Source organism: Pleurodeles waltl, chromosome 1_2, assembly GCF_031143425.1.
Source record: "Pleurodeles waltl isolate 20211129_DDA chromosome 1_2, aPleWal1.hap1.20221129, whole genome shotgun sequence".
Classification (NCBI taxonomy): Eukaryota; Metazoa; Chordata; class Amphibia; order Caudata; family Salamandridae; genus Pleurodeles; species Pleurodeles waltl.
The window spans coordinates 207873721-207898369 of record NC_090437.1 but is presented as its reverse complement, the minus strand read 5'-3'; the positions used below and the strand labels follow the sequence as shown (position 1 = coordinate 207898369).

Genomic DNA, 24649 nt, shown 5'->3' with positions numbered 1-24649 from the left:
TTCAGGATAGATACCCACTCACCAAGTAGATCAAAATGTAGAGGCGGGAAAAATTATTTTTGCAATGAATCACATCTTGCATGTAGATCAATAGCCTGGAACCAGGAATCTTTCCTACCCAACCTTATTGGGTGGTGTTCATGTGATGTATCTAAACACAACTGCTGAGTAGTGTGTCAAAACCTGCACAGGAAACGGGGCAAAGGAAATTTTATGAAATCACTGTGTTTTTATTGGCTGTGATTCCACTTGAAAAGAACATTGTAATATTTATCCATCATGCAGTGAAAGGTAGCAGGCAAATTACAAACAGAATACATTCACAGTCTCTACTTCACCGACTTCTTGCTGCTCGAAATGGTACTGCATGCATCCGGAGACAGGACGTGAGCACGCTGTGGCACAAAATGCGCCTGCGGTTAGGAAAAGTGCCCTCCATCTGCTTGTGCACACCAAGCATTTGTGAAAAGACAAGTATCCAAACATTTTACAGCACACAAATAACATTAAACTGAGAAAAGATTTAGAGAGAGTGAAAGGCAAGTAGAGAAAGAGAGGGCGGAAGAAATAGAAATAGACAAGACCTTGACAGACATTGCTGATACATAAAACATTACAACTAGCTCACCACAACAGGTTTATAACAACATTACAGTTTGACATATATTTAGGCTGGTCAAAAAAGGCATGTTGAGCAGCACTGGGATGTCCTAACTCTAGCATGGGTGGTGGATGGTAAGACCTAGCTTACATACAGTCGTATAAATGTAGACAGAGAAACTCCAAAGTAGGGTAGTGTATGGTTAAGTCTCATTTACACAGAGAAGCATTTATATTTAATATTGCAGTCTGATTTCATATGGCTTTCACTAAAAGTCAATGGAGAGTCAAGATGGTTGATGACAAATAAATTGTTTCTAGAAAAACTGAAGCTTTTCAGCGTGTCTCTCTTATTTTGTTATCAAAGAGAGAGATTGCGGTACAGAGTGCTGCAGCGTTTGAATATGCTAGGACTCGAACCCCACGAGAAATTGTTAGTTCTCTACAGCAATAATAAGAAAAAGTAAAACGATATCAAACAAAACACCTCATTTACCTGAGTTTGAATAAATTAGCATATAAAGAAAGCTATGATGGTTGGCCAAGAGAAATTGAGAATTAGAACGAAGAACCAGGTTCTCTTTGGTCTTGCTTCCAAACTTTTGGAGGAACGGGTACCAGGCATTGTGGTTTGGTATTGGAAAGCGGCCGCCGCACTGTTTTTCTGTTCCACTCAAGATGGGATTCTGGACCAGAAATAGCTTTCCAAGGTGACTGTCAACCTGCATCATTAACAAAATGTTGCAATTCCCCTCAGGGGTCGCTCTAATCTTCTTAGAATTAGAAGCTTGTGGTAAGTGCCATATTTGAACAGCCCCTGAAAACATCGCAAGCGGAAGTCATCCATCTAGAAGCTGCTCTTTTTATAACATAATTGATGAGATGTGTATTTTGGAAATCAGTTTGGAAACATCAATTAGCTTTAAGGCCGAGCTTGTCAAGACACCATGTACCAAAATCTAGTTTGGCCTTCAAAATAACCAACAAATGTGTTTTTTTTTCTATGTTTCTTAAACCTTCTCATTTGAAAAATCTGAAAACCCTAGTTTATTGTTCTACATGGTGGATCGGTCATCCCAGTAATGATTTGATTGGTAATACATTGATTTATTTATGCCTGTGGTTTATAACAAAATGTAATTACCTGCACCTAAGATTGCCATTTTTATTGAAAACAGAATCTTTATTGGCATTTCTATGGGAGGGTTTTTCTTAATTCTTGCTGTTGCCTTTTGAAACGTAAAAAGGTCAAAACGATATACCATTCGTGGTGTTTCAGCATCACCCTCTGGAGAAACAGAAACAAAGAATGGTTTAGCCCGACGTCGCCACTTAATGCATTGAGGTGACTCGTAATGGCTTTTGACACTTGGGCAGGTAAGTCATTCTAACCTTGTAGGAAACTGTCCATCCTCAAACCAATGTTATGTTTGACTCAGTAAACGCTCCTTTCACGTAATACCAAATATGTGCTGTTTTTCTGCATTTGTGTCTATCTGAAACAAAATGATCCCTATTTTGTTCGAAAAAGATAATTAGGACCTTTTTATAGAGCTGTGCAATTGGTATGCAGAAGCCCCAAAACACAATAGTGACATTTCCTAAACCAGAAAAAGATTCTTATTTAGGGAAGAAATCCGGAGTTTACATTTGTGCGACAACAGGGGTCACAGCTGGCAGCTGCGAGTGCTCCTCCCAACTCATCATGAAATGAGGCGTCTGATAATTTCTAACGAGAATTGCAAAGCATGGTATATGCCTGGATACAGATTTCCAAAATGTGGTTCAGTTAAAATCAACCACACACTAAAGCCAGCTATAAATGAGCACACTTGTTAAGCCTGACCACGCACAGAGAAGGTAAACAACCTCTGTGGGATGTGTTTGGAGGTATACCGGCCCTGCAAAAAAGGGCCCAAATACTGAATGATTGACAGTGAAAAATTCCCCACTCCCTCCTTCATTAAATACAACATCAAAAAGAGTCTGTCAATTGACTGTCTGTTAAATCTTGCCTAAAAGAACAGGTCTTGATAAATTTCATCACAGCAGATTCTATAGCTGCAGGACCAAATATTAAGGACTATGCCAAATGTTAACCAATTACCCGGCGACCACTGACTTCCCTGTGGAATCTGCTTGAATGGTTTTATTTAATAAGAAGAAAATTAATTTTGAAGAATAGTGATATTTTTTCCGACCATATTTTTGTAGGCTGTAGGCGTTAGAGTTTGATGGATGTGGGACATATGTTAATATTTGGTGGATGTCCTATTTGCCCTATTTAAAGAGTACACATGTGCACTTGATTTGGAGAATATACTTATATATGCACTCTATAAAGTGCACAGAACACCAGTGAATTGTTGGCAGCTATTTCACATCTGCCAAATTTTAAATCTCTATGGCTATATTAAGAGAGCCTAGCTCCACTTTAGTGTCACCTTAGCATAATTTCTTTTACGCTAAGGTGAGGCTAAGGTGGCCTTTTCGCCAATGCATTGAGCCAATTGTAACCCTTTGCGCTACATTATGCCTACACAAGCATAATGTATGCAAAGAGGGCATTCCCACATTAGGGGGGGGGGTGAAAAATGGTGCTTAGAGATTTCTTTGTGTTATTTCTTTTGGCACTTCTAACGCCTGCTCAGAGCAGGTAATGAAAGGGGGCACACCATTATTTACAATGGGCCACTATGTACTGTTCAGGGTTAGTGCCAACATTTTGGCATAAACCCTGAACAGTACATCAAAAATGTTGATGCTATTGCCCCCTACCTTGCGCCATGATGTGCCATATTTTAGATACAGCGTACACATGGTGGCAGTGGGGGGGTGCTAAGGGGCGCAAGGAAAGTAGTGCTGCACTGGGTGCAGAGCCACTTTCCTTAAATCTGCCCCTATGTTTGTTTGTCTGTGTTTAGCACATTGTTTCAATTAACATTTGACCAGAAGAATGTAACATCAGGTTTAATAGCTGAATTTGAAATGCACTTTACAGATACTACTGGTCAAGGTCTCTTGGATCGAGGACATATTTTGCCATAAATACACAGTTTTTAATGGACTTAAAAGATATTAAAGTATTGCAAATCTCTCAAACCGTGTTTCACAAATTGAGATCGATTTCCAGCCAGTACCCTAACGTTCTTTACAAGTAACAGGTTCATCTCTATCACTTTACTGCATATCTTCTCAACAAGGCGCATGGCTTCTGCATGCCACAAACATTCTAAAGAACACTGTGAGTTATAAAATATGCCAGAAATAAAACATACTAAAAGATATGAAAAAAAAATAACTATTATTTTGGAAGATAAAGCTCTGATGTTTGCATATAGATAAACTTGAATATCACGAAAATAAGGACAACTGTTTCAATTATGTATAGAGTAATAGATCTCTTGTATACAAGGACTTTACCTGGTGACATGAATTAAAGGGTAAGATGCACTTTTTTTATTTTTGGTTATCCTGCCAGCATAGTTTATTATATGTGAATGGTTTAGCCCGAGATAAGCAAAATATCTTAATTTGGCATCTTGTAACATAGAATCAAGTTGTTACTGATGCTATTTCAAAAGGTAATACATTGGCAGTGAACACTTCATTGGAAATGAAAATTGATCGTTATGACAAAGTGCCTTTTCAAATCTAATGAAAGGTTTTTCTGAACAAGAATCCTAGATTTTTGTTTTTCTAATTTTACTTGGGTAAGATGAGAGAGCTATACACAGTTTGTGAAGTGCCCAGGACATATCTTTCAAATGACAGAAGGAGGTAAAGTTTTAAGATGAGGAACTGTCTTAGTTTTCTATGTGTAATAACAGAAAAAGTACATTTCTGGATCTTTTCTGATTGCTTCTCAATCCATTTCACTGCAAATGTTTGGAAAGAGGTTGCCGGTCGATATTAATTTTAACTTCAAATGCAATTATAAAAGATCCAGACATATTTTGTTAGTTTTGATCCAATGTGCAAAACATAATTATATATTGCTCCTATTACAATAACCTCATGATTACATTTCTCCAATGTTCTGTTCAGGAGGAAATTGCTTATACATAAGGAATGGGTTGATCTAAGAAAAGGAGGATTGAAAGGTGTGATGGTTCATTGCAGAAGATTGAAAGGTAACAGCTTCTTGTATATGGGTGCATGGAGGTCCAGAAAGAAGGTAAGAACAGTTTAATTAACTTATCTCCCATGTTTCTATTTTAGGTAAAGCCAATACGGTGGTGCAACAAAAACTGAATTTTCAGTTCTTCAACTGGTCTCCAAACCAGTCAGGAAACAAAAGTTTCACGTGGTTCAAGTTCTAAAATTATCTATTTTTTCATGAGTACGATGTGTAACCACAGATACATTTCCACAACAAGGTGGAGAGATGCAGGGATGGCAAATGCATTCAAGAGCAAACAACCAGAAAGGCCAACCATGTTCTAAATTGAAAACAACATAAGTAACTGAAAAACAACATTTTAAAAAAACATTCAGCTCACTCTGAGTGAATACTCTTCCTCGTTTTGGAATGGAAACAAACATGAAGTTGTCCCTTTTCTCTGTTAACGCTGTACACAATTGCCTTATTTTATATACTTAGTACTATGGCTTATAATTAAAGTTGTGTAGAACGCAGCTCTGTAATTTGACATCCATTCAAAGGTGTCTACGTTTATGTTACTATGTACAAAAGGATTGGATGACATCAAGGGGGTCTACAGTGAACAAAGAGAGGGCAGGGCAGGTGGTAGGGAGGGTGAGTGTGGCAATATTGGGGTTCCCCATCCTTCAATGGGAAATCCATTGCTTTAATGTTCATGACACAAACAGTCTCGCAGTCCGCTGTGATTCACTTCTTGAACATGTCTTGAAGAGGTCCGGGTAGATATTTAATGACCGTGTCCAGAATGCTCTCTTCTTCCTCCTCATCTTCATCTCCACAGCCAGCTGGGATGGCCTTCTTTGGACGGGTCAAGCTTCCTTCAGCAGTGGCTTCCATTGCAGCCTGGGCTTCTGCTTCCTTTTCTTCCTTCTTCTTGATGCCATACTAGAGAAAGAGAGAAAAAGGAGGAGTCACAAACTGTTCTAGTTGAAACAAAGTGCTTAGTCTTCCCGAAGGAGCAAACTCCACCTACATTTGAAAGAAAAAGTTGGTCTCAACCACACAATAAGTACAATTAAATAATCATATTCTGCTTGATATAAAAACACAGTTGAGCAGTTCAGAAACTATAGAGGGCCACACTGATTGTCTCTTTTTTACCAGTCTCCTGCCTCATGAGAAGGGTTTCTGACAGATCACAGTAGGGAGAAGGCTTCAAAGTGACCTTGATAGCAGTGACAGTAAGAGAACTGCTACCAATTTTAGAACAGTTTCTTGTCCAGAAATAAAAAAAAATAACGTTCCTAGGGAATGGGACTTGGGGGGTTCAGTGGGTGGGAAAGGAGTGGAAAAAAGTAGCTTGTTAATTTGGATGAAAAGTCTCATTAATTCTTCATGAAACAATAAACAGTTATCACAATTATCTGAAATGTCATTGCTGTATTGCATTTGCTATAACTGATATTGATTAAACCGGCACATATTAGCTCTCTTGGATGAGCAAAGATTCCCGCTGACATGAAATCTGTTGAAAACTTTGACAGTCACTATCAGATGGTGGCTGCATTATCTTATAGTGACAAAAACACTGAAATTCACCAACTGTAACTAACTGAGCTATCTACACCTTTCACCCTGCCATGCCCGGCTTATGACCTCATAAATTACATCACTTATGACACGGTTAATAATGAAATCATTGACTGATGACGTCTCATATGACATTATTGATGACATCACTGATGACATCACTGGTTATATTATCCAGCAAATGTACCAGTTTTGTATATGCTTATTGTACTGGAAGGTATTCAGAAAGTAACATCTATTTCTGATTTTCAATAGTCTTTTTCCTCCAATGGGTATAAGCTTTTGCAACATGCTTGGCCACCTAATGGCTCTTGAGTATCTTAAAGAAGTGAGCTTTCAGTTAATTCTTGTACACATGGCGAACACAGTACACAATAGAGGCTTGCAATCTCATGTCTCACTGATTGCCAAAAAGAGGTTGGCTATCTGTAAAAGCTTTGCTATAGGGAAATGGAGGAAGTTGGCTCTGCATGAGAAAATGTGCATTAGAGGGAAAAAGTCTGTTTGCCGTATTTACTTCCCTACCCATGTCTGGTTCATTGCCAATGAGAGATCGACTATCCATAAGGGGTTTGGTACAGGGCAAAGGCGGTGCATAGTAGGAGCCTTTCTATGTAATAGGGTTTGGGAGTCTGGGAATTCTGGTGAGTTTTAGGTGATTTAACCCTGCATAAAATGTTGATCCCCTACTGGCAATTGATGGATCATATTTGACAGAAAACTATATTCTACCACAACCTTTTTCTTAGGGGTTATAGAAGGAGCTCAAGAAAGTAAAAAGAGAGCATATTTTCTTTAAGTTCACACTATCTTTCTCAGCCACCTGAGAATAAAATCTGATATTCTGACTAAGATTTGAACTTCCAACAGCAGCATCTGCAATTCAGTGATTCCCTAGTGTTGCACTGTAGTTTTATCATAGCATTGTAATTGACAACTAGAGTACATTTAATTTAGAAGTGAAAAAATGTGCGTGTTTGTTTTATCATAAAAATTATACTCGGTGCTCTAGAAAGCTAAAATGAGGACACATTTTCTATTAGTTCTGAAATATCTTTCTCATCTATGTCAGTAAAACATTCTGACTTGCAATTTAAAACAGGTACACACAGCATCAGGATCAGTCTCTCAGTTAACCCTAGTTAGCAATTGCAGCTTCCCCACAGATTGCTAATGAACAACTAGAGTGCTAATATTCTTCATTTGTGACAAAAGTGTGACACACCCAAATGCCATCTTAGGGAATCAAAGCTGTAAAACTGAAAGGAATTTCCGACAAAGTATATTGAAGTAAATGACCAAATTGAGTGGTTTACTTTTTACATCAAACTTATGGTTATTGCTCTAGAAAACTAAAATGAGGACACATTTATATAAGTTTTCAATCAAATTCTTCATCCATTTCAGTAAAACATTCTGATCTGAGAAGAGTGAAATATATACTTCCAACACCAGCAGCAGTTTGTCAGTTAATTTCCTAGTAATAAACTGAAGTGTCACCAAGGAACAACTAAGGCACTAACATTTTGTATTCAAGATGAAAGTCAAGCACTCCTGAATGCAACTTCGTTGGCATATGAGCTGTTGAACGTAAAGCATTTCATGAGGAGCGGGCTAAAGTAAATGAACATTGAGATGTTAATGCAGAAATGAAAATCAGCAGGTTAAAATTGTGAGAGGAGGCATGGATAAAGATACATTTTTATGTTACACTGTGGCAGTTGTCCCTGTGTGGTTATAGTTATTTTTATAATTAAGACCAAATTTAGGAAATTAATATTTGGGTTTGCTAATAACTTTGGTGCCATTTAAAGAATCTTCATGAAACTTTCCAGAAATAATTCTATTCACTTCAGCTCCTTCTTGGAAAAATTCAAGGTGATCCTTCAAGCGGGAGCAGAAAAATTGGGGTGGGGGGACAAAAATGGATTTGCCCATGCAGTTTTCAATAGTAATTTTAGACAACACCACATCAAAAACGTCGGAACAGAATTACACCAAATGTGACAGAAAATTAGATGTTTCCCCAGATAGTGCGATTTTTGTGATTTGGTGTACTGAGGAACTAAATGCCAAATGCAGCACACTGATTGGATGAATATGCGAGATAGAAACAGATCCTGAGAGACCCAGCACTGTGATTGACTGGCTGCAATATGAAGAAAAATATGACAGCCACCATTTTAGGACTCAATGACTCAGACCGTGTGACCTGAAAGTATAAACAAATAAAAACAAAACAACATACAAGTGGCAGTGCAGGGTTGTGGATGGGGTCCCTGAGGGACCCAATAAGAACAAATTGGAAAAAAAAAATGTTAATCATTACCACAGACTCATTTTATTCTCAAGGTCCTCAGCACAGAAATTTGCAATAGTACAATAAAATTACCATGAGATTACAGAGGGACAAAACCCACCAAAAAAGTTGAATGGGTGTCTGTGATTTTTGTGCAAACACAGGGGTTGGCCAGCAAGGGTTGTTGGCCACTGGTGGGGGATTCAGAGCATGGGGTAGGATGGCTGCCCAAGGGGCTTGGGCACATTGTCTGACACGGCATGCAGGAGGGCTACTTAGGTATGGTAATAATAAATTACTTTATGTTAAAAAAAAACTAGAAATTCAATGAAAAAACAAAGGTTAAAATGACATTATAGTTAGGTGAAAATGTCAGTTAATCTTTGTCTGCATGGGAAGAGATGGTCGTCAATCCAGTTTGGAATATGAAGCTTGGACTGTACTGTGGTCTATGCAGTGGAAACTTGTGTGTCAGGTACCTTGAAAGTACTGTGGGACCGGCAACAATTAAAAAAAAAGGTAGAAAGCAAAGCATTGGTTGGGTGCACGCATGATTTTGGTCTAAGTCCTGGATGAAGGCTGTGTACGGCAGAGGTTGGCTGCATGTGAAGAGCAGGGTTAGGCAGACCTCATGGAGTTTCACTCCTCAGAATTCTGTGGAGTTATGTTAAAACTCTGTGAGATTCTGCAGAGTTCCACCAATGGGAAGAAATATGCATGTTGTGCTGCTTGTGCTGCAATTTAGCCGGTAGCACGAGCAGTGCTAAAAAGTCAGGGCAAACTCCACCATGCAGTGCACAAAAGTATACGTCCATTCGAGTTGATTTTGCTGCTGCTCGAGATGAAAATCCAGTTTGAGCAGCAGGAAATCTACTCGAGAAGCAGCCCTCTCAGCTTGAACACTCACATTGGAAAATTGCACTAGGGGATGCCAAATCTTGCTCGAACTGGAGACCAAGGCTATGGCGGAAACACATCGGGTGAGAAGGCTTATGTTGGAGTAAAGCACATTGGCAGATTCCAACTTTGGTGTTTCCCTGTCTTCCTTGTACGTGAGGGAAATAGGTTGGATATATATCTATATATATATATATATATATATATATATATATATATATATATATATATATATATATATATATATATATATATATTAGTCACTGAAAAAACAAGGTTACAGGGGCAATATAGTTAGAGCCCCTGCCATGCACAGTTTTTTCTTCGATAATGTGACTGTTAATTTGCATTTATATGTTTAGTAATGTTATAGAAGTTGTCATGAGTGTTGTAATATCTGGGGTAATTAGCAGTGCATGGCAAGGGTGCGAGTTATAGTTACCTTAGGGTGCGAGTTTTAGTTACTTGAAATAACACTAACTATAACTGCTGAATTTCTATGGTTTTGCATGGGTAAATTCAAAACCTAGCTATAACAGCCCTGTACCCTTTGGTTTTTTAAGTGGATGTCTATATCTTTTTAATTCTACTTTGTATGAGTAAATTCACAACCTCATGATTACGTCCCTCTAATGTTAGTTTTTTTAAGTGAATTTCTATGTTTTTTAATTCTATTTCCTAGCAATAAAATTTCTGTAACCTTTGTTTTTTTAGTGAATTTCTAGTGTTTTTTTAACGTACGTTAATTTTAATTCCTATAAATGAATCCAACCACTGCCATGCACAGCGTTTGGCTGTGCATGGCAGGGCTTGGCCGCAGGGCTTGGCCTTTGCTCAGCCAATCCCATGCCACGCATGGTCAACTACCTGCCTGTGGCCAGTCCCTGCAACCAACTCCTTATAATCACCCAATCCCGTGTCACACATATGTGAGAGGCTTGATGAGTCTCTGAGTGTGTCTTTGAATGAATGCATTAGTATCTGAATGAGTATGTGAATGTATGTTTTGCGGATATTAACAAATTCATTGCTATGTTACACGGAGGGTCCGCACTGATGGTTGTGACAAATTTGCAAATATCACACGTGGGCAATAAAAACTGTTTTTTGACATGTTATACACATCAGGGGTCTCTTCAAGACCCCTGTATTCTATCCATGGGGTCAGGGTACCGCTACCCTGACCCCTTATTCAACTTTTCATTTGAATTTTTAGCCCTGGGGACCATGTCCCATTACCAAAAATGGCAGCCGTAACTTTCTGCTCACGTTGCAGACAGTGAACCATGCCATTTGTATTGGCGGCATATTGCAACTTGTTGCGATAATCGCAAACCGGCCATGAAGAATCCGCAGACCTAGATATACAATTTTCTTTTCCCTTTAGCATTCCAAAAACTACTGAACAAATGTACACCAAATAACAATAAGCACAATCTACAGAACTAAATCTAGCTTACTGTCGAATTTGGCGTAATTCTGTCCAGTGGTTCAGGCTGTAGTCATTTTCAAAACTCCTATTCAAATTAACATGGGAAATGCACTTTTTGTTCCACCTTTCAACTTGGCCTCTGCTTCAATGATCACTATGAAACTTATCATGTGGAAGAAGAGTCACTGGCACACTTTTTTTGGAAGATTTTGAGAAGATCAGTCAAACGACACCAAAGATATAACCAAGTGAAAAACGCTCTTCCTATGGAAACACTGTCTTAACTGTAACAACCTACTGGTGACAGCCCGTAGGTAATATATATATATATATATATATATATATATATATATATATATATCTGTGTGTGTGTGTGTGTGTGAGTGTGTGTGTACAGTATATATATATATATATATATATATATATATATATATATATATATATATATATATATATATATAGATATATATCTAAATATATATATATAGAGAGAGAGAGAGAGAGTCTTTTGGATGTCATAAAATGCAATTTTTTAATCAAAAATACAACATTTGCACATATAAAAAATATCTACTTAGCCACAAAATCCTCAATCTTTACGTTGAGGCACAAGGGTTTAAAGAAAGGTATTTTTTATAAAGTTCTCCATTCAAAACATCCTGCAAAAACATCTATAAGCAATCCATAGGTGATAGAAATGAGGATACATTGTTTCTGTTGAGCAGGGGAAAAATGTTCTGGACTTAAATTAAGTGTAGGTGTTTTTATCTTCAAAGTCACACACAATGTGTGTCTGCACCACACTCATTGCAGTGACCCCTTCTGCATCTAATGTAACATCTAAAACATTACTCCAAAACATTTGCAGTAGCATTACAGGGTTATGGCAGCACCTAAAGGCTACCCATGGGCTTGAATATCATCTCTCTGTCAGTACCATACTTTAACATTCCTCTGCTTTTATTGTCACTAAGGCCTTCATTACAAATTGGCCGGTAATTGGTGCAATAATATTTTATTGTATCTCTGAAAATTCGACAGTGATGGGCCAGAATTTATCAGCTGCAATAAATAATGTACAAAATTGGAGTATTAGTGGAAGGAGGAGAGAACCCCATTCAAATAATAATCATAATCCTTGTCACGGTGAACTACTGAAGACTGAAGACTCTAAACAAACATGTGCTTCAACCTCTAGTACTTTGGCACAAAGCAGTTAAGCTTAACGTACAAAGGCAATGTGTAAAGTATTTATGCAGTACTTGATTAGTAATCAAGTGAAAGTACAAACAAAATTCCAAGCCAATTTAGAAAATAGAAAAGTGTTTATTAAATAAAATGACACCACAACAACAACACTCCAGGAAATATATCCAGAGATATGGCTTTTTAAAATTTAAATTAAAAATAGCACCAAAAAAACGCAAAGATCCACAGCCATCTGGTCATGCGCAAGGCCAACCACAATGAAACGCAAGTCAGATAGAGAGACCAGGTTTATTCTGGTACAAAGTTTACCTTCTGACTTAGAAATGTTTTTGGAGGAAAAATGGTTCTCTGCGTGTCATCAGCAGGGCAAGCCTCAAGCTGGATCTGAAGCACGGAAAGCTCAAGTGGGAAAAGTCCTAAGTTGGAATTCCAAAATCAGAAGTCTGTAGCTGGGAAGGCCTCAATGTTGATCAGATGCTGCTCGATGTCGGTCCCAATGACGCCTTCTATGTTTGGATTTTAAAAGTTTTCAAGAAGTCAAATCCCCTTCAGTGTGGGAAACAAGCAAGCTGAGGCTTAACAGCATTTCAACATCAATGTCTGTGGCTTCCATGACAATCCCGGTTTCCAATGATTGGCAGAAAGTTTCTAAGTCTCATCTTTTGTAGTTTGAGCAGGAGGAGTACATTCAAATGCCAATCAAGGGCTCCAGTACTTTAGGAATAGCACTTGGGGTTCAGGACTCACACCAACAAAAGCCACCAGCAGGGTCCAGGGCAGGTCCAGTTAAAACTGGTCAACTGGGCTCTTTAAGGAAAGATGCTTCTTGTAGCTTTTGTGCCTCTGTCAGGAGGCCAAAAGGCTAGGAGGTTAGCTAACAGACCCTCTACTGCCTTACTACAGATAATCCCACAGTGCCACTCTTACCAAAAACTACTCTTACCAAAAAGCAAACCTTTTGCAGAGCTTCTATGCCCACCCCAGGGGTGTGGCCAGGAAAATGAACAAACACTTCTCTGATCACTCAAACTGGCTCTGAAGGCACCATTTCTCTCACTAGGATTGGTGCTTGGCTGCTAGTTTTACAAAATGGGGACAGGCCCAGATTTGAGTTTCCTCTGCCAGTGAGTGTTAGGCATCTTTTGAATATGTGCAAGGGGCTGGGCACAGCCCCGTTCCCTCTGTCAGGGGAAGGCCAGCTTCTCCTCACGGTCAAGGATTTTGTTTCAGCTCTGGGAGTCAATTCGCACTTAACCAAGGAGCTATTCAGCTCCTGGATGACAGATGGAAACTCAGGCAAATAGGCTGCAAAAGGCTTTAGACAGGCTAAAGGTAACTTTTTAAAAGTACCTTTTGTAAAATATTTATCACAATTCTGACATTATCAATGAATTGGATTTGCAATAAAAACTTAAAGAAGTTACTTTTTATCTGGTTCCTATGTGAATATAACATTATGTAGTTTCATTATAAACTCTCATTGCTTAACTATGGAACAGGTGACCCTACTACAGCTGAATACTATTTTGGGCCTTTTCACTGTAAGGGTGTGTTTTACAGGCCCTACTCTTAAATACCATGTACCCTGACTTAGGGACACTTAAGGCTAACTTAGGGGTAACCTATTAATATTTAGAAGGAGGATTTAGGCCTGTCAAAATGGCTGTCTGACAGGTCAAGTATAAAGTTTAATATCCAGGCCCTGTGCACACTTGGTACTAAATTTTAAGACTTATAGGTAAGTTAAATTTGCCTATCAGGAGAATAGCCAAAATCAACATTGTTTAGGGCTCAGAACACATGCACTGGGGCCTGTGTAGCAAAGTCCCAGTGCACAGATTCAAGTCAACCAGCTTTCTTGACTCAACCGTGGCCGGTTTTCACACTGTATATAATTACATCCTTCTTCAGCGCCTCTTGGAATGTAGAATAACCAATGAAGCTCAGTCCTGGCTAGAATACTTTTATGTGGATGAATGGAGCAACTTCAGTTGGGCTCTTTATTATTGTTGCTACCTCGCTGCAGAGGGGAATTTCACAGGGCTCTTCCCTTTCCTCATTATTGTTAAATATTTATGTCTAACCACTGGTCAAGCTGCTAAACAGCCTAAATATTGCCACTTACTTACATGTTGTTGACAAATAGATCTACCTCAATAACAAAGAGAATGGAATAATCTCACCTACCACTCTCTCTACCAATCTTACTGCCATCTCTGACTGGATGAAAGCAAACATTTTAAAATGTCATACCTTTAAATATGAAAAAACCTCCAGTTTGGCAATCATATAAACCAATGAGACAATACTTTGTGACCATCCCAACTAAGGGACTGTCTATAACATGACACCTTGGTAGATAACCTTTGCTTCTTTTTAGAAACAGACCTTAACCTAGATCATCAAAACTCTATAGCAGGGTCTCCAGCCTTTTCTGCAGTAAAATCTACGTATGTACAATGAAAACCATCCAGAGCTACAAATATTATTAAAATTGTAATACTGACCATGTCAGACAAGTTTACATGTTTGTTTTAAATATACACTTCTGAGTTTTTGCAGGTTGGGCTGCACACATGAGAGCTACCTATGGGTAGATCGAGAGCTACTAGTAGCTCACGAGTTACTCGTTGGAGACACCCAGTCCTGTCTATATCAAATCTGTCTCTCATGACAAATGTTTACCTCTCAATTCAAGTGGTCAATTCATTTTTCTAATTGCGTCTCGACTATGCCAATTGGGCCTATTTTACATTACCTCTCAAAACAATCAATAATCTTAAAAAGATCCAAAATACTCTAGCCAGTGCATCTATAAGTTAAAAAGTGAAATCAGTGGCTACTCACATAAAACAAATCTATTGGCCACCCATAAGAAAAAGTGTAACATTTAAAACATCATGGATCATGTACAAGATTTGCGATAATAAAAAATCAATCTCTGCTTACCAAACATTTCCATAAATATACTTCCTCTCACAATTAAGACTGGATTCTAAACCAAACTTCTTGCTTCCCCATAACAAATACATTAAATAGGGTGGTCATTCTTTCCTTGTTCTTTCCATTCTTGTTGAAATTCACTCCTTGGCATCGCTGTTGCATTTCAGGAGGTCTTTAAAAACGTGGCTTTTTAACAACACTGACCTATGCAGCTTATCTCTGGGCTAAGAAGCTCCATTTGTGGAGATAGAACGTTTTACAAAAACTCCTAACTAAATAAATAAACTTTCAAAATCCATATGTCTTAGCATTTACCAGGCATTTTCTCTGCATAAATATAATCAGGTTTTATTTGACAAAGACTAATAATATGATTTATATCACAATTTCCTTCGTTTCGTTTAACACATGCTTTATTCGACCAATCAATCATCAAAGCGAATATACAATAATAATAAGAATATGGATAAAACCAATAATAATAATAATATTATAGAACATAGATAGAAATTATTGTGGAACATGGGTTCCTAAAAGCATAGTCTAATTAAAATTCTCAGTACACATAATACACATAATACGGTTCCAACCCCCTTCCTACAGTTCTTGTAAGAGTAAGAGAATAAAAGTAAGACTCTAGATTAAAACACAGTCTTTACAATGGAATTACGTATTCGCCATGCTGCTAATAAATATTTACTAACAGCAAGTATTAAAACCGTGGAATGGTGACTTTTTAAAATCCTCAAAGCAGAGGCACAATCTCTTATCCCCATATCGCGGCAAATATGACAGATCCACTTAGACCTGGGAAGGGAGTATGCAGGGCAAAAAAACAGAAAATGTTCAACCGTTTCTGATTTTACACCACAAGCTGGGCATGTACTTGTTTCTGTTTTTGTACCCCATCTGCACATCAATGTCTTCAACGGCAGTGACCCGAAACGGAATCTGGCATATAAGCTTTTACAGAGGATGTCAGGAATATTGTCTAAGTATGGTTCAAATTGTGGATACCACTTAAAATCTGTGAAGCGATTTGTTAAGGTGCCATAAGTTCTGTGGGTAATATGGTCATTACATACGTAGGACCAATATATGCATTTCAGCGCAATGGAGTGAGCCTTTTCTAGTTTGTGGGGTTCCTCCCAAAAGTGGCTGAGGCCGAGTTTGTTAAACCAACTGGATACATGTTTGACCCAGGGAATGGAGGTTGAATTGGGACACATTAGCAGGTCGTGGAGTGAGGTCTTATAAACGTCTAATTCGGGGTTGGTCCATAGTCGTATCCAATATAATAATGGTCTTAAGATAATTAGATCGGCTATGCGTCTCAGGCCCAAGTCTAAGAACAGTGGTATCAGTGGAGTACTAGGAGGATAAGCACACAATGACCTCGCAAAACTGTTCCCACTAATAGTGAGCCTGTTACAGTCAGAAAAAACCCAGACCTCTGCTCCATATGCGGCGGCACCCTGTGCTCTGGCGATGTAGATCTTAATTGCCGGGGAGACAGTTTTTGCTGTCGTACCCCTGTAGAAGCGCAGGATTGATGCCGCACCATGCTGCAGGCGGCCCACACTTTTATTGATCTGTTCTCCCCAGTTTAAATTATCAGCAATCCTTACGCCCAAGTAATCAATGGAGGAAACCTTATCCAAGAGGTTCCCTTCTAAATGGATAGTGCATTTCTTCCGCACTCCTGAGCGGAACGCCATTAGCTTGGTCTTTTTATGGTTTAGCTCTAGGCCGTAGTCTCGATAAAAGGAGTTAAATATATTGATAAGAGTTTGAAGGCCCATGGGAGATTTAGAAATAAGAAGAGAATCATCAGCAAAAAGAAGGATTGGAATTTTTTGAGCGCATAGGGTGGGGGCATCATTCTGGCACGTCATTAAAACCTGTCCAACCTCGTTAATAAAGATAGAGAATAAAAATGGTGCCAACACACAACCCTGGCGAACACCCCTATTTATGGGGATTTTGTCCGTTAGTTCGCCTAGGTTCCCCCATCTCACCTGCGCATATGTGTCCTCGTGCAACCGCTTTAAAAGTTGGATTAGATTGGCCGGAGTCCCTATTTTTTGTAACACCTCCCACAACTTTTCCCTCTGGACCAGATCAAATGCTGATCTCAAATCGACAAAGGCGATGTATAATGGTTGTTTGGCCAGGGCTGTATACTTCCAGTACAGAATGGCCAGTCTAAAGACCTGGTCTACTGTACTGGTCTTTGGTCGATATCCAGCTTGGAGAGGGGAAAGGATATTCTGATCTTTGGCACAATTGGTTAATCTACCTAGGAGTTGTTTGGCAAATATTTTTTGGATGTTATCGATTAAACTGATTGGTCTGTAATTTGTCGGAAGGTTTACGTCACCCTTTTTATGGATGGGGATAATTTCTGCACCCTTCCATGTCATGGGGATCTGCCCCCCTTCGGCAATTTTATTAGAGAGTGTATTGATATACCAAGTCCAGACTATTGGTTCAGACGAGTAGAGATCCCCCGGAATTTTGTCTGGGCCTGGAGCTTTCCCAAGTTTTAAAGAACTAATAGCATTGGCTGTTTCTTTAGTGGTAAAGCAGATGTGGCTCTTAAAAACCTGTGTGCCCCCTACAGGAGGAGCTGGGCCATAATGCTCATCAGGGGTAGAAGGAAGATCTTGGTCTGCTTCCCCTGTAGCTAAGATTATGGGGGTCTCAATTTTCCTGTATAGGCCAGAGAAATGGTCAACCCATTTTTCTGGCTGTATGTGGCTTCTCACACCAATCCTGCCCTCTTTCTCTCGTTTGCCTAACAATTCCCAAAACAATTTATTATTGTTGGATTGAGTAGCATCCAATAAACTCTGCCAAGTTGTGTCTTCCCAGTTTTTTTTTGCTCGGGTGATGGATTCTTTGTAAGTACGTCTAGCTAATAGTATTTCCCCATGGGAACCGTTCAAGAGGGCACCTTTTAATCCTTTCTTGGCCGTGTGGCAGGACTCGTCAAACCATGTGTTAGAGGTAGCTCCTTGGTGTCTTGCCCCAACCTTCCTAAAGAATGTATGTTGTAATCTTGTGATCATATTTTCATGTATAGATAGGAAGGGTATATCATTGGAATCGTGGTCACTGTATGGAGCAAGGATATCTATAAAGGCCTGATAAATCTAGCATAGCAGGTAAGGGTTTGACTGGACCTTTGGCCACCTGACCTTCGTAGATGTGATGTTCATGGTAGGAATAGGGACCAAAGTAGTTTGTTGGTTCGAAGTCCTACCAAAAACATCACCTGACATAGAGAGTAGCAAGGGATAGTGGTCGCTTTTAGTTCTAGCATCCACCTTCATATCATTCAGAAAGGGCCACAGTCTCACATCCACTAGAAAGTAATTGATTACGCTTGTGATTGAAGCACGTTTAAAAGTGGGTGCAGTATCCAGGTCAGAGGGCATTCGGCCATTGCATGCCCTGAGACCGTGTTTCAAACAAAGGGATGCCAATTGGATAGCTACACGAGAATTAACACAGTTATTGTCACTAGTCAACTGTGCAATTCCCCATATTTCATCTTCATCCTCTGTGAGACCAGTTAGTATCACAGAGGGTTCAAAGGTACAGTTTACATCCCCAGCTATTATTAGGTAGGAGGTTGATTGCAGGGTGTCTAGAAAATCAAGAAGCTGTTTTAAGACTAGGGACTCAGCCCCTCGCGAAACCGAGCGGGTGTAAATATTGACAAACGTTATGGTGAAATCCTGTTGGAACGTAATTTGTAGCCCCATCAGATCTGGGCTATCGAACTTTAGGGTCTTATATGTGCACTGCACAGTTTTATTTATTAGCATCAAAAGTCCACCTTTGGCTCTTCCCGTCAGTTTTGTGGAGGGTTGAGCAGCCACATTAAAAGAAAGAAAACCGTCTAGGGTAGTCGGCTCTTTGGTCCATGTTTCTTGAAAAAAGACATATGTCTTGGGTGTTGATATACGAGCACCAGTCATTGTCGTCTAATTTCCTCCCAAGGCCTGCTAGATTCCACGTCATGATTGATATGCCTTTTTCCTCAAGGACCGGGGTTGGTGGCTGTGGGTTGAGCCTCTCGTGAATCAACTCTGTATCGGTAGGTCCATCAGAAATTGTCGGACTGGGTTCCGTTAGACTAGTCCCGGGAATTGGTCCCTGGGCTATTGCCAGTCATACAGGGTTAGGCCGAATAGAAACGACATGCCTGGACTGATTGCTGGTTGAATTGTTGCGTGAGTAATCAGAAATATGTGGTTGGCCTTCCATCTCTGGTGCTGTCTCTAAGGTGATGTACCCCCTTCTTTGTTCCATAAGATGGAGAGTTCGGTCATTAAACAGAACAAGGTTTTCTACCAGGGATCTATTATGGAACTCGATTGAAATTACATCGTATGTTGATCCTAAGGGACACCACCGCTTAGTGTTACGAATATCTGAACGTATAACTGATAGACAGTTTCTTTGGTGTCGTAGCCAGTGGATTACTTTGTTAACCCTAGACTCATGATCCTCACTGAGTCCAGGAAGCAGTTTCGGGACTTGTTTCAAAAAGAGAGTATTAGTTCCAGGCTTGAGGCATTGGGGTTTTGGCAATAAGACTGGGTCGTGAGGAATCCTCTGAAGGGAAGGGGCATTAAAACAACCGGGAGCATGGTTGGGAGCAAATGGGTCGCTGTCATTAGGAATGGCATAGGACCTCCTGGGTGGGAGATTGTCAATCTGTTTATGGCTCTTTGCTGGCAGGTAGTTTGAGGGCCCTGAGGGGAGTTTATTAATGGCACCATGGTTTCCCATAGTATCCCCCTCATCTAATGGTCTTTTGCAATATTGGCCCGCCTGTGTGGTGTTGAATTCTGGGCGTGTTACATTCCCATCTGAGCCAACCCGATATGTCTTCTCCTTTTGTAGATCAGTAACCTGGCCCCCCTGTGCAAGCTGGGTTGATAGTATTGGATCAGGCATTGTATGGCCTATGTTCGCCTCTTCATCCCTATGATTGCACTTGGATCCACACTCTAAGCTCTCCCGGAAGCATTTGGCCAATTGTAGTACCAGGGATCTAACTTCTTCTATTCTCTGAAGTATAAGGGCATTGCTAGGCTCGGTGGCAGGGTGCACTGGAGGGGAGACAGGGACTGGTTTCAGGGTGCAATGGGTAGCTTCTTTGCTGATATCATCTGTTATTGTATCAAAAACTCTAGGAGTTTCATCATTCTCGGCTAGGGCCTCAAACCGGTTTCTGCAAGGTATATTCGAGATCATGTTGGTCACAGGACTCAGTGATATGGCAGGATTTAGGATGTTGCCCTCTGTTCCCACATGAGGAGATCCAATCCTGTGCACCAATACATTTGTCGTGTTTGTTGTAGCATTTGAGGGGGGGACGGATAGCAGGTGCGTTGTTGATAAGGTTGCACTGTTTTTGATCAACCCTGAGTCCAGATCTTGATCCTTTGACCTTTTCTTAAAATAGTCTTGTATCTTCCCGGGTGGAACTAGGGCATTTTTTCCGAGGGAGGCACCATTATGATTAGTGAACAGTTTAGAATTGCCTCAACCTCTTCAAACAACTGATCTATCTCCTCAAAGGTTTTTTTTGGCTTGGTGACCAATTTAGCAGTGCGCTTCCTCTGCTTTTTGCTATCTGACAAGGGGCCTAGTGAGTCAGCAGATTTTCTTTTCCCCATGGTGCCTGTAAGGTTGTGGAATACCAGGAAATATATAAGTTAAGCTTACTTGGTTTATTTAGACAGTAGATGAAAGAGAGTAGGCCCAGCCCAGCCTCCTCCGGATGATGACGGGCGCAGGACGGGCCCGCCCTTGGCCCGGGCTTTGCCCGGGCGCCGCCCGCGCGCGTCCCCGCCGGCGGGAGCGCGTTGACTGAATTTAAAGGGCTCCTGCCCTGGCTGCCGCTGTCCCGGTGGTTCGTGCTTCCCGCTGGGCGGGAGCGCGTTGACTGAATTTAAAGGGCTCCTGCCCTGGCTGCCGCTGTCCCGGTGGTTCGCGCTTCCCGCTGGGCGGGAGCGCGTTGACTGAATTTAAAGGGCTCCTGCCCTTATTAACTGGCTGCCGCTGTCCCGGTGGTTCGCGCTTCCCCCTGGGCGGGAGCGCGTTGACTGAATTTAAAGGGCTCCTGCCCTGGCTGCCGCTGTCCCGGTGGTTCGCGCTTCCCGCTGGGCGGGAGCGCGTTGACTGAATTTAAAGGGCTCCTGCCCTTATTAACTGGCTGCCGCTGTCCCGGTGGTTCGCGCTTCCAGCTGGGCGGGAGCGCGTTGACTGAATTTAAAGGGCTCCTGCCCTGGCTGCCGCTGACCCGGTGGTTCGCGCTTCCCCTCCCGGTGGTTCGCGCTTTCCTTAATTCAGATATATACAGTAACAGGACTTACTAGATATAATAAAATTTAACAGCCTGTGCATAAGGAACGTCTGAGATTGCTACCTTGAGTACTATTGTCTAAACAGGTTTCATAACTACTGTTGAAATAGTGCTACATTCAAAAGCACTAAATGCCATGAAAATAAATCTAGGCCAGCTTAAGCCTTCTCACTTGATCACAGACTAACAAGGAACTGGTTACCAGAAGCAGAGACGTGTTGTGAGGGCGTCACATTGCAGGAAGGCTCTGCACCAGGTAACCCTGCTTCTACCCTTTGCTGGATGCCTGGGTCCCAAGGAGGAGAATCTGTAAATCTGTAAATGCATCAAGAGTGTGGGGCTTTAGCATCCCAGGGAGCCTTTTTGCCTCTTCCCACAGACCTTGGCAGGAGTGAAATATTTAAGACCACCTTCTTGGTGGTCGATATATTCCATTGACCCAAGTAGGTGGCTGTGCCCACACATATTCCATATTTGCCTGGGCAAGATAACTTTCCATGTTTTCATGGGTGCAACTCTAATCCAATCATGCAATAGCCCATGCTGTTCCCCGTAGCATCTCGGGGGCTCGGAAGGGGTGGGGCGGCACGCGGGGGGGAGGAAGGGGGTTTTCAGGAGGAAATAAATATTAAATAAAAAATAAAACACTTACCTTCTCTGACTCCGTGCTCCGCTGCTTCCTGAGACGGCCGGCCAAAAACACAAGCGCTCTGAGGGGGAGTGTGTGCACTCCCCCTAATGCACGTCACCCCCTTGGCTCCGCCCCTTTACCAGAAAGTCATCACAAACCAAATTTATGGTGGTTTTCTGGTAAAGGTTTTGCAGCTGCTGGTGGGGTTGGGGGTGAGCCGGGATCCACGCTCTTCTGCCCAAAAGGAAGAGCCACCACTGGCTGTTCCATAATCCACACATTCAGAATTCCGCAAGTGTGCCCTGAAAACAGCACTGAGTACAATTTACATAGATGGCAGACGTTGTAATTTAAAGCAGCATAACAAACAATAATTCTAACTATTTGCCAGGGTTGGGCAAGAATAATATTTGGGGTATGATTGTGGCCTAGTAAAACACAGGATAGGAAGGCATTTGCAGTATTATAATGTGCATTAAGAACACCTCCTTTCATAGTATAACCTCCTATGACAGCAGGGGTGCAGTTACTAAAGATGCAGGAGGTGCATTGGTACTAGGACCCAGGGGTGTGATGGACCTTCTGCATCTCAATTATATATAAATATTTCCAATGGTCAGCTTAGAAAACGTGAGCTATTTTCATGCTAGCGTTAGGGCTCTTAAAACTCTTGCATTACAGTTGCATGACATGAAACATATGACATCACTTTAACACTCTTGACGTTGTCATAACATTATTACTTTCTTCCTCAACCTACAATAATATTGACACTGTTTAACACAAACGGAAAGTGTTCCACTTGCTCAGCTTTCTTTCATTGTTTTGAGTTTTGGTTCAGGTTCAGATTTTCCCTTTCTCCCCTTTACCAGGCCTGTTTTCACATGACATGTAACAGGTTTTTCTGCCATTCACCAAAAGTATTTTTAGACAGCTCTAGCTCTCTGTAGGAAGAACTGTTTTCTCAATACACAACATATACTTGGAGCAGGCAGTGGGACAAAGCCTTGCTCATGATTACATGTCTGTTGCTTATCTCCTGCTTATGCTCTTTTTTGAACGACTTCTCTTCCTTTTCTATTGTCTGTCCCACCCAAAAACATTTAATTCTCACAGTCTTCTGATTGGCTAACTTGGTGGGAGTAGTTTAATTATTAATCAACCAGAACCCCTCTGCAGTCCATGTGTTTCCATCGTATCTCACCTGGTTGTTCCCCTGTGAGCTCTTGTCTTCCTTCCCTCCTGAATGCTCCCAATTTTAATTTTTTACTTAATTTTACTCAAGCACACTTTATTTTCATTTTTTCACTTTTCTTAACTCTCAACATGGCAGTGTTCATTCTGGGACAGCAACTTAAAAATAACAAAATGGCCGCCATGCGGTAAGCATGCCCGAGCACATGCACACTGTCAGAATGCACACACATGCATGCTTCAGGACAAAAACACTCATTTGCTTAGTGACCCTCGAGTATGCAGCAGTGGCCATGTTGGAAGGGGTTCTTTTTAAAAGAAAACCCATTGATTGGTTCCTAGCTATGCATGCTAATGCATTATTAAACATGTGTTTATTTTCGACAAGCAGAATAAGCATTATTGAAGCAATTAACTCGGCCTTTAATAACAAAGACCTGTTGGCTTTGCCAGTGCATGTATGGCCGATATAGCTGAGTTTTGATTTCCAAATGCCACCATTATAAACCTTCCACTTTAGTTCTGTTTAAAGGTAAGCAATCTTTTCGTACTAGTGGAATGGGGAGGTTTCATTCACTTAAGCGGGTGTTCTGTCCCCTGACACTTCAGAACTCCAACCCATAGGCTGTTCTTTATAATGGCAAAGGCTATCCTTCTCATAAACGAACACCACAATTTATTTCATTTAAATGGAACATTACAGTAGCTAAGGGATCTGTCGCAATGCAGCACACAGGCCCTTTACAGCCAATTAACACGCTTTATGCTTTCGGCAGCAGACGTCCAGAGACGCCATTTGCTCTTGAAATAAAATTCAACAGTATTTGCAGAGCAGAATAAGTGGAGCAGGTGGGAGCTGGTAGGCGGGATGGTAGCAGAATGGTACAGAGATATAACGGGTTTTCATACATCCTGTTGTGGAAAAACTTGGGATTTTTTTCCAACATGCTTAGTATCATCCTTATTGTTACATATTTACAGAACTAACATCAACACGGTCACTTTGATCAACTCTAGAAGAGTCATTGAAATTGAAGGAAAAGCAGGATACACAAGCAAAAACAAAGGTGGTAGAGAGAAGATCTTTGAGAATGCGTTTTCAAAGGATAGCTCTGCATCTACAAGGACAGAGACCTATCTAAATTGTAAAATGTATAATTGTACCCACTGTACCAGCCTGCACATAATACAAATGCTTGGCAAATGCTTGGCATTAGCACATACTACTAAGGTTGCCCCATTTAGGTAACATGCACTCTGAGGTTGTTTAAGTACATTTTCTGTTTAATAAACCTATGTATTTGTATTTGTAAATGCAATTTTCTGAAATGAAAAAAAAACAATTACGTGGCGAGTGAAATAAA

At 40.6% G+C, this 24649-nt stretch overlaps 1 protein-coding gene across 1 annotated transcript in view; it reads right to left on the bottom strand.

The window, feature by feature from the left end:
* Window positions 1-213: 213 nt before the first annotated feature.
* Window positions 214-24649, bottom strand: part of LOC138299520 (complexin-1) — a 516319-nt gene continuing 491883 nt past the window's right edge. Inside the window, exon 4 of the mRNA XM_069237809.1 lies at window positions 214-5650. Within this exon, the coding sequence (XP_069093910.1) occupies window positions 5453-5650 (198 nt within the window). The 3' untranslated portion in view covers window positions 214-5452. The remainder of the gene's footprint in view (window positions 5651-24649) is intronic.